Source organism: Empidonax traillii, unplaced genomic scaffold (genome assembly GCF_003031625.1).
Source record: "Empidonax traillii isolate 1590-97213 ecotype Southwest subspecies unplaced genomic scaffold, ASM303162v1 scaffold116:size1738432, whole genome shotgun sequence".
Lineage (NCBI taxonomy): Eukaryota > Metazoa > Chordata > Aves > Passeriformes > Tyrannidae > Empidonax > Empidonax traillii.
Window position 1 is genome coordinate 793,184 of NW_020955309.1, and position 11,209 is coordinate 804,392.

Sequence of the window (11,209 nt, forward strand, 5' to 3'; positions counted from 1 at the left end):
AAAAATCAAGAACAGCAAAAAAAGTACTACAAAAGATACCCACAAAAAAAAAAAAAAAAACAAAAAACAAAAACAAAAAAAAAAAAAAAAAAACCACCACCAAAACAACAAAACCCCAAACTGATGTGTTTTATTTTCTGGCTTTTTTTTAAAGGTGAGAAGCCTTATCACTGTGACTGGGAAGGCTGTGGATGGAAGTTTGCCCGATCCGATGAACTTACTCGTCACTACAGAAAACACACAGGCCACCGCCCTTTCCAGTGCCAGCGGTGTGACAGAGCATTTTCCAGGTCAGACCACCTTGCCTTACACATGAAGAGGCACTTCTAGTTGGAAGCAGTGGACCTTTTCCCGAAAGATTCAGTATTTACAGCACAAGGACTGTCTTCCACACGATGGGGAGAAACACAGTTTAAGCACTACAGATAAATCAAGGTGAAGTCGTCCAAAGAGTGGAAAAGAGGGATAACTGCATACGGACGTTGCAACTTTTCTTTTTTTATAGTTATACAGTTAGAAGTAAGAGAACCAAAAAAAAACGTTGGGGTTAATGACTGGATTATCTATCATTCCAATTTGTAAATCCAACTTGAATTATTTCCGGACTACAAAATGCCAAGGAGTGACTGGAAGTCACGGATATCAGGGTTAAACAGACTGTATGTAGTTCGGAGGGTGGGGATATTACACAGGGAAATTACATTCCCTTAATTTTCTTTCAATGCAATATTAGATGTAAATGTCATCTTGTACTTTTTTTTTTTTTTCCTTCTAAAAGCCATTACAATGTTAAAAGAGGAGGAAAAATTCAGGTACAAAATTCTATTTTAAAAGCCTATTTCATGGTGCTTAGTGACTGTTGGTTCTAGAGGTACCAAAACCAGGAAGCCAAAGTTCTCAAACTGCTGCATATCTGACAAGGAAATACTTTTTGTCTTCCGATTGCCAATTATGACCTAAATCAGGTGAATAAACCTGGTTTATCTTTTTTTTATTAAGAAAATAACTTTATGCAGTCAGTCTGTAATGCACTGTGGTTTCGATGTGCAATAGTTTGTACAATGGTTTATTCCCAAATATGCCTTAAGCAGAACAAATGTTTTCTATATAGTTCTTTACATAATAAATATGTAATATAAATTTAAGCAAACTTCTATTTTGTATATTTGTAAACTACGAAATAATAACAAAATTTTGTTGGAATTTGTATTTTGCATATTCAAGGTGAAAATAAGTTTTAATAAACCTATAATATTTTGTCTGAATGGTTGCTCTAGTTTTTTTCTATGCATAGACAAGGCCAAAGAAAGTTTATTAAGTATTTGTTAGTGGTTGAGTTTATCAAGGCAAGGAGGGGGTGGCAGCAAAGGCTTGTAGTCTCAAGACTCTGAAAGACAGTATTGTGTAAGTGCAGTGCTGATGTCACATGTCTTTTTAGGGAAAAAGGTGTAAGGAAAATTTTTGCTCTGAATATCAAATTGCAGCTTATCTCACCTGCATGATGAAACTGTAGTTTTACTTTTTTTTAAGTAACTCAGTCTGAATTACTTGTTAGAGGACACACTTCTGCTGAGGACATGGAAACTTCATGCATTCAAAAGATAACAAATTCTAGAATTTTTTTTTTTTGGTAGCCTTCTTTTCAGCATGACAAACTTCTGGCATCTTTTTCTTGGATTTCTTAGATAAGCCTGTGTAACTACTTCAGTGTGAGTGAAGGAAAATCAATGTTGCAAAGAATGAACTTGGCTCGAAGAATAAAGAGTGTGTGCATGAAACATCATTTAGCAATAATCTACACAGGGAGTTCCTTGTGAAACCTGCTCTGTCCTGGGAATTCGACAGGATATGAAGAGCCAAAATTCCTGTAGGAATGCACGCGTAGCTGTGGAAGGCTGACTATGCGGAGGCCTGCATCTTGGAGCTATACACTGAGGACATGTTGCTGCAAGGTCTCCGGAGTGCTTCCATACTTCCAGCCGCACGTGCTCCGCCACAGTCCAGCATGGTGAGCCTGCTGCATGCCCCAGGTCCTCACCAGCCCTGTGGTATCTGTCCTTAGGGACCTCGTTGTTCTAGCTGCTTTTACAAATCTGTAGCCACAAGATGACTTCAACATTAATGCTGCATAAATAGGACCTGCTTTTCTCACTACTCTGTGTGAAGAAAAGAAAAGATTCCTCTTCAGCTAGTTAAAAAAGCCAGTCTGCTAGGAATTTGGATGCATATAGTGTCCAATAAAGCTGAGCATGGAAAAAAAAACAAAATTGCAGGCAAGAGGCCTTTTTGCAGTCATTAAAACGAGAGTGGCAGTATGGAATTTTTGTTTCCAAATGTGCCTTTGGAATGCTATTAAAGTTCACATTTTGATGTGTTGTTCATGTGGTGATTGGTTTCATTTCTTTCTAAGTCTGTGTAAGTAGTATAACAATGCAGAAAGTATTTCTCACCCCTTACCACCAAGGCATGCTTTGTTCAATTCACAGCTATCTTTGTTGGTTTGGTTTGTAGGTAACATGGGAGTAGGGAATGTCTTGTTTGGTTTGCAAATAGCAAGTATTTAAAGCTAAATTAAAGTTATGAGTCATCTTTTATCTGAAGCTTTTTCCATGTGAAAACTTTTTACAGTTAAACCAGTCTCTTTTTTTTGTTTGTTTGTTTGTTTTAACCTTCTCTGTTGCTCTGCCTGTGAATTCTGGAGGAAAGATCCAAGGTCGGCATTGAATCTAGCATGTTCTGTGAGGGCCTGAATTGTGCTGTCCTATCTCAATAGTTTGGTAGCTGCAGGATAATCTCTACAGCTGGCATTCAGATTGTCTTATATATGTGCAAAGTCGGTGTCCTAACACATCTGTAAGTACTGAAATCTGAAGATTTCATCTGAAAAAGTGGTTTCTGTTGTTTTTCAAGTGTTGTGTCATTATTGCACCCTGAAGAATTTTGTAAGATGCTCTAGCATGTAGGATCGCACTATCTGCTTCAGCCAGCTTCAGTTTCTGCTTGATGTTTTTATGGATCCTAGGTTTGTAGTTGCATGAACAATTGAATTGAAACAGGGCATTGTTTCCTTCTCCTACTCAATTTTTTTTTAATTCCCCTTTTTTGTCCTGATACTAACCAAGCTGTCCTCGTGTATAACTTTCCAGACTGACACGGACACAGCTGTAGCTTTGCATTTAAAAGGAAATGCTGCTGTTCCTTTAACCATTTCTAAAATGCTGCTCCTATAATTTTTGGGACAGGAGCCAACAGCTCAATTTTTGCCTTACAGCATGCAACCCATGAGAGGCAGTCCTTAGTCTTAAGGAGGTCTCTTGGGGAAACACTGAAATGAGCAGTTGCACCAGTTGTACTCTGATAAGTAGAGCTCGGAACAGCACACTATGTTTGTCACCTGTTTCACTGTGTCTAGCATTCTGGAGTTGCACTTGGGTGCAAAACTGTACACCGATGCAGTGGAACAACATGTATCAAAACGCATATCTCATAAAACATATGTAAAACACTGAGCAATCTTGTAAGTGTGTCTTGAAAGACAAGATTCGTTTAGTGTTACTAAAGCTGTATTCACGTGCCACTTTGCTAAGGCTGGGACATCTAAAATCAGGGTTTGAGATTATTAGGGGTGGCCTCTCTGACACGGGGTGAGCACCTCCAGAGCTGCCCCAAAGCACTGTATTAGCTACTGAAGGGAAAAGCTCTTGTGGCAGAGAGGGATCTTTGTAGTCAAACTCCAACCGTCCTTAATCCTACTCACCCCTAGCCCAAATCTTTCTGGAGTACACTTAGCATGTGGAGATGGAACTGTTCAAAACACGATGGCACATGTCTGCCTGCTGAGTGCCAAGTATTCAAAAGTAGCATCAGAATAAAAATCTTCTCAGAGCCTCAGCGCTTCTGTGCACTTGTCAGCTGCACACCATGGCCTAGAATTCTGCCGGAGTCAGAGTTGGTCTGACTGTGACCCAGCACAAATGCCTTCAGCCATCTTCTGTCACAAGAAGGGGTGCTTGCAAGAGAGTACTCTTCCCCTTGTGGTGGTTACCGATCCTGCCATGGCTGAACTTGACTGTGAATCTCACAACGATTTATATTAAGCTGATATGAATCAGTGAATTTCATTCTCCTTCTCTTTAATAAGGGGAGATCAGAGGCTCCTGCGGTTAATCACCTCAAGTGCTAACGGTTCAACAGAATTATTTTACACAGGTTTCCTATGGGAGTGTGCTGGAAGTTGGAACTATCCTGCTCACACTGAAGTACCTGGCAAACACCTTTAACTGCGTTGGAGTTCAAGAATTTCTGAATTAAACCAGGTTGCAAGCTGTGTTTGTCCCTGGGCTTTTCTCCCCTCAGTGCCATAAGGCTGCATGCTCTAAGGCAGCGGGAGAGTAGGAATGGGTTGCAAGTATGGATGGACAGAGCAATAATTACACTGTAGGACTCTGGCAAGGATCTGGATGTGGTAGAAGTGCCAGCTGGAGGAAGTAAGCCCAAGGTATGGTGAGCAAAACTCATGTGGAGAAGAAGAAGAAAACCATCAGCACTACCATGGGTTGACTTATGTTTGCCAGGAGAGCTCCCCAGGTTGAATATCTGTGTGTAGGCTCAATGGATATACCTCTGGGGACCAGGGAGATGAGTATGTACTTAAGACAGCAGAGGGCCCATCATTCACCAAAATTTAATTGAGGTCACATTGGCTTGGAGCCACAGGGTAACACACCCACATTCCCCTGTCTGCCGTGCACCTGGATGACTCATGTTCCATCTGCCCTTCGCTCTTGCTGTGACTTACCTGGGAACATTTTCATTACTACTGAGGGAATTGCCACCAAGGGCAGAGGTTTTCTCTGCGGCGTGGAAGTGGGCGGTGGTGGTGTTCCTGCAGCCTTGTTCTCCACCCTGGATGCATATGGGTATCTGTTAGTATCTTTTTCACCTTTGGATGCATACCTGTGAGCCCTCAAGGCTGGAACCTTAATGGTGTGAAAGATGGGAGGGGAAAGAGTGGCTTGTGTTTTATTAATGCTTATTCTATATTTAGAGCATGGGTTACCAGAGTTTTACAGGTCTTAGTAGCTACTCACAAGAGGCAACAGGCAGCTGCACCTTTTCTCTTCAGACATGTTTCTGTACTCTTGTAGTTGTGATTTCTTGTTGTAACTGAGATGGTGATTTTCTCACGGGCCTGGTTAGCTTGGGGTCAACCTCATGACATGCTAATTAAAAATAATTCTTAGGGAACACGCCGAGCTGCTTTCACGATGAAGCCTGGGTGAGCAGAAGGGTAATCATGTGCTGGTATCACCTCAGCCATCTTGCTGCAACTCAGAAAAGTTTTGCATGGTTTTGCTTCGGGTACGGCATGCTTGTTTATCAAGTGCAAGCTAAGGCTTGCTTAAATCTTGCCATTCAAGTTCTCCACTGTTAAACTTTCAGGCTTTATTCAACAAAATAATCCAGCTTCTTTGTGTTGGTTGGTTGAAGGCCCTTAAAGTTTAAAAACAGATATTTCGCAGTTATCCAGAAGGATTTATCCCATGCCACAGCAGTTAGGAATGACCTGATGGGGAACACCACACCACCAGCATGCAGGGATTCATCTACCGGGAGCCTCCTCAATGGTGCTTAGTGTCCATGCATGTCCAAGTGTGGATTCTTTCGTGGACAGCAGGAGTCGAGTGTTGGGTGTGCTTTGTCACACCCCTGGAAAGAAGCAACCTTGCAGTTGCCATTGTGGAAAAACCTGACTCCCCTGGCTTTTGACATGGAGTCCACCATTCACTTCCTGCCTGTGTCGAAATACTGTGGAGAGGGCTTTTTTCATGTGTGAAAAGAAGATACTAAAGGCCACAGCATGAGTTTGATTTGCACACCAGACCTCTGTGAAGGTGCCATGTCATCCATCACCATTTGGTGTTCAAACCTGGGGTCTTCCAGCATGAGAGGATCTCCTGGGGGCTTAGCATTCATCATTGTTATGTCCCTCCTTCTGGAAAAATTAATGTTGTGCATTAGTACGTTGATAAAGTACTAGGGGCAGCATTGATGGTGATTGCTGAAACATGTTGGAATTTAGTTTCTAAGCTCTGGATGAGGTTTTGTTCTGTGTTTAGGCTCCAAACATACTGGTTCAATAACACTATTGGCAACTCAAGGAGGCTACCTGAAGAGATGCATTTGTCTTTGCACTGGGATGTACAAGGTTTGGCTGGCCATTCTCAGTTCCCACATCACCCTGTTTCAGCAAGAGACTCCCCTGCCTGACAAGGGAAGGCTGATTTTGTTGGCTGTGCAGCAGATAATTATTTGTGTTTCAAAATATAAGAATGCTTCGCAGTGGAAAGCAAAACATTTCACTGCTTTCAGCCTTCCTGCCTCTGCAGTAACTGTTCGTGCTCTCTCTGGCTTTAGAAAACAGTATAATGCTGCTGTCACCTGTACAAGATGTTTGACTACCTTCCTTCTGTAAACACCTCCTAACCAGCATTTGCTTTGACAAGGTTCCCATGTTCACAATGTAAAACTCCCTGCCAAGGCTTCCAATGCAAAGAGACCAACTTGTTGTGGTTGAGTTGGCTCTGCAGTGGAGGGGCAGAGAAGCACAGGGCAGAGCAGTGGCCACTTTTGTCTGGCCACTGGAATTCTGACACAACCACTGGCCGGAAATAGGACTGTAAGTCACAAATAACCCTGTGACAGGAATCTCTGGGGTGATCCCTCTTTGCTCTCCCTGGAAAACTCTCTTCCAAGCTCATGCTTACCGGTTTGTTCAACCTCAGAAGCTTGAGAAGCACAGATGCCTTCCCAACCTGTGTTTATTTTATGCTGTAGCTCTACAGATCCCACTTACTTAATAAATATTTGATCCTCTTTGATGCCTTCCTGAGCTTCTGGCTTCTGAGACCTTGTGGCAAGGAGTTCCATGATTAATTATGAACTAGCCTAAAAATAGAGGTGGGGGAGAGGAGAAGAAAGGACTTCCTTTCTGTAGTTTCTGAAGCTACTACCTTCCTGCTGTTCCAAGATTCCAAGATTCCTGCTGTTTCCTCTTCCCTACATACTGCAGAGAAGGGAAGGACTAACCTCTTGCTTTAAATCAGCTTTGGTTTTGTTGTTTACTGCCAAAGGCTGGAAGGCTTTGACTTTGGTTGGTTTTTTAATGAAGTTGTGAAGAGAAAGTAAATATGAGCTTTTTACATATAATGAGTTAATCTAGTCTACTGTACACTGGAGGAATGCCAGAAAAATTTAGTATAATATGATATTTCAGTCAATATTTAAGTGATGTTTTGGCTTACTGCTTTTTTTTAATTTCCAGGACATCTGAGAAACCCCTACCCATCAATGCTTTTTTGTTAAAGGATGAGTGTTTCTTTGCATTTTATTCAAAAGAGGAGGAAAAAAAAAATCTACTTTTCAGAATTTTCTGTGTTACATCTTGCTAAGATTCATGAATATGCTGTTTGTTGAAATGTTTTCTGCCTCATGCACCCAAACATCCATGTGGGCTGGAATAACTCATTATTTATTTGTACACCTTTATTACTAAGGCATTATTAATAATTGTTGGTTTTGTGTATTTGCTATTGTTGTGCTTACTGTTACATGGAAAGGGAAACTGACCACAGCCATGTTTATTGGTCCAAATCTAACTCCAGATTTCTCTCTTTGACTATACTTTCAAAGCCCTTTTTCAGCACGCCTTCGCCTGTTCTTGTGTCCTGGGTTTTGAAGAGCAAGTGTCAAAAAAACATTGTGCTTTTGTACCGGGCTACTGAAATTCATTCCAGAGGAGAGAAATCTCTTTCTAAGAAGTGATCAAGGTGTATCACAGCTGTCTGGGAATTCAACTGCTTCATTAACAAACCAAATTCTTCTGGTTACAGGTAAATCCCCTTGGTAAGATGAGGTTAAGGCTTATGCTGATTTGGGGCTATGAAAATGAACTGCATAAGCAAATCCAAACCATTACATAAGTAGGCAGCACTTTGAAAAAGTTTAAGATCTCAGTCTTCAGGGTCCAGCACTGGAAGCTGTGCATGAACAAGACAAAGGAGGGGGGAAAGGAGGCAGGGGGAGAGAGGTTAGGGGAAAATACAGAACAGAGGAATGATTTAAGCATTGGCCAAACCATTGTGTTAAGTTAGAGGTTTTCTCTGACTTGCTTCTCCCAGCATTTTATTTTGTGCTAAATATAAGATGCCACAGTTTACAATTAATAACTCTGCCCAAGTCAGTAATTTAAATAAATACTGGCTGCCCATGAATACATCCCACTAGGCAGCACAGAAGCACGGCATAGGCATCTCTCCCTCTGCAGATGTGCACTTTGTATAAAACTTGGTGCATGAATTTCCTCCATCCCAGGGGAGTCACTCTGCAGATTTTTCAGCCTTTTACTGCCCGTTGCTTTGCACTGTATGGCTACTGGGAGCAAGGTGACAGCAGAAGGACAAACCTCCCAGGATGAATGCCATGATGCTGCACTGGTGCCATCGTCTCTCTTTTCCCAGGGAAGAATAACAACCAGAACTCAGAGGCACACAGGACTCTGGGTGAACTCTGCCACTGCCTGAATGGCTCCTGAGACAGGGACATGAAAATAGGAGAGAGGTTGGTAGGAGGAAAATTTGCAGACAGCTAGAATAGCTCGACAGTGTTAGACAGAGTAACAGAAAGACAGCTGCTCTGATTTCACCCCCATTCATATAACCAGAGCTGTTCTGAGCTGCAGCAGATGATGGTTCTTTGAAGTATTATAGGTCTTCCTTCTTTCCTTCCTTCCTTCCTCCCCTCTTTCCTCCCTCCTTTCCTTCCTTCCTTCCTTTCTCCTTTCCTCCCTCCCTCCCTTCCTCCCTTCCTTCCTCCCTTTCTCTCTTTCTCCCTTTCTCTTTGTCTCTCTCTCTCTTTCTCCCTTTCACAGAATCATTTATGTTGGAAAAGACCTCTGAGGTCATTGAATCCAATGTTTCCCTCCCTTCCTCCCCCACACTGTGATTGCAATAACAGCATTTAACCTCATCAGTTTGGTGCAAGGGAATTTATGATTGTGCTGTGGAGCCAAGCTAATAGTTTTGTTTGGGAGATGGAGCTCTCAATTTATGGCTGGATGCTGTTCATGAAGATCCAGTCTTTGGAGTCCCGTGGTGCGCGTGAAATGACGAAACACTTTGCTGAACAGAGAAATTGAGATGAAAGGCTCAAAAACATGATGAGGAATCAGAAACCAAGTGACCAGGGGAGTTCACTGAGCAGCTTGGCAAGTTCTCTTCATGTCTGCTGGATGCAATGAAAGAGCAAGCCACACATCACCATTCAAGCCTCCGTAGGGCTTCATCTTGTTTCCTTTATTATAATGAAGAAAACGTATAACACAGTCAGGGCTTTCAACCTGGGAGGTGTGTGAAAGCTCAATTTTTTCTCCAAATTCAAATGACATAAAAGTTCATGAGGTTCCCAGCAATCCTCATTATTTAGTATGCACAAATATGTTCTCAGGTGATGAGCGGGTGATGAGCAACAGCAGGAAAGAGACATTGGAGAATGCAAATAAAGATATGCCCACCCTGTGATTCTTGACAGGAGAGAGTCCAAATGAGCACTGCGTCCTGTGTCAGAAAGAGGTGGTGGTGAACTCTTCTTTCTTTAAAAGGAGGAAGTGAGTAGAAAACTGCAGGCAAGGTTTTTTGTTTGTTTGGATTGGTTTGTTTTTTGGTTCCCCCCCCACCTCCATCCCCATACTCTACTGAAGATGTCTGGTTTTGCTCTGTCTTTTTATTTATTTATAGGCATTTCTGTGGCACTCATCATTGTAGTATCTGGGCAAATTTCTTGTGTCACATAATTAAATCTATACAAAATACATATGTTCTTGGCAGGGAAAGTTACACTCTGCTTTTGGAAGGGATTTGTGCCCTGCAACTAAACACTGCTTTTGCAATGCTGTATCTTTCCATGTATACGTGAGTTAGGAAATACAGAGTATTGTTAAGGCTGTGTGCCCACACAGCCAGTACTCAGGTGCATGGGGTTGTGGCAGCTGACTGGGGCCTGAGTGGGAAGTGGGCGCTTCTGGGATGTTTGGGTTTGACACATGACTGAGGACCCTGAGGCTTCTGCTTCTGCCTTCCCCACTCATACAGGCACCACCACTAGTAGTGAGCTGAAAGGCAACTAACATATACACACCAACCCTAAATGGCAAAGTAAAAAGTACCTTGAGAGGGTAGCTTCCTATTTTTGTTACATCTGCACGGCCAGGGTGCCTGGAAAGGACAGCATATCCCTTCAGCCCAGGGATTTCAGGAGGAGAAGCAGCAAGTGCTGGGGAGAGGCTGGATCTTTCTGAGAAGCGTGATCTGGGACTGGTCACTTATCCTCCATGTGTGGCTCGTGTCACATCCTCTAAAGGAAAGGGACAGTATTGTGCACTTCTGTGGAGTATTTTCCAGGGAAATGTACTTCAGGTATCTGATACAATGGTATGGGTGCCCTCCAGAGCTAATAGGAATGACTGTAAGGACAAGCTGACAATATATCAAGGACAGTTTTGCACTGGAAGTTGGAGCAAAGGTCTGCCAGTCACAATAGCCAGTTCTGTCTCAGCAGAAGCCTGACTTTGACAAGTCTCAGGCCAGCATACATGGCCTTCCATAGCACCAGGTGAGGGAAAACTCATATAAAAGTTTCTTATGAAACACAAACAGATCTGATCAGGCTGTGCACCAGCTACAGTGACGGTCCTGCAGATGTTCCCTGGCTTAGATGAGTGACAATCAGAATGATGCCTGGAATGGCAGTACTCATCATACTCAGATGAACAGAGGAGATGGTGTTTAAAAATAAGAGCTGACTCTTAGAGACTGCTTACCTTTGGCAGAAAAGTCATCTGCCCACCCAAGACTGACTGACAACCTGCCACTGATACACATCTTTGGCAGGAATTTTTAGGATGTGTGGTGGTCCGAGTACCATGGCTATAGCTGCGCTTCTTTAGTGCACCTTGTAAAGAGCCCTGGCTCCTCAGAGATGGAAGTAACCAACTGCCCTCATACCAGCACATGCCTCGTTGCATCCTCAGTCTCTTCTGAAAACTTTTGGCTGTGTTTGTGTTCCTTGTTGCACTGTTATTTGGTAGGTGCATAGGTAACAGAGGGTTTGTTCATCTTCTCTTGAGTACTACCCGCATGTTTTATTACCTGGC

General features: G+C 42.6%; 1 protein-coding gene across 1 annotated transcript in view; it reads left to right on the forward strand.

Annotated features, from left to right (window-relative positions):
* Positions 1 to 1,265, forward strand: part of KLF4 (Kruppel like factor 4) — a 5,018-nt gene extending 3,753 nt beyond the window's left edge. The window contains exon 5 of the mRNA XM_027883006.1: positions 155 to 1,265. Within this exon, the coding sequence (XP_027738807.1) occupies positions 155 to 330 (176 nt within the window). The 3' untranslated portion in view covers positions 331 to 1,265. The remainder of the gene's footprint in view (positions 1 to 154) is intronic.
* The last annotated feature ends 9,944 nt before the right edge of the window (positions 1,266 to 11,209 follow it).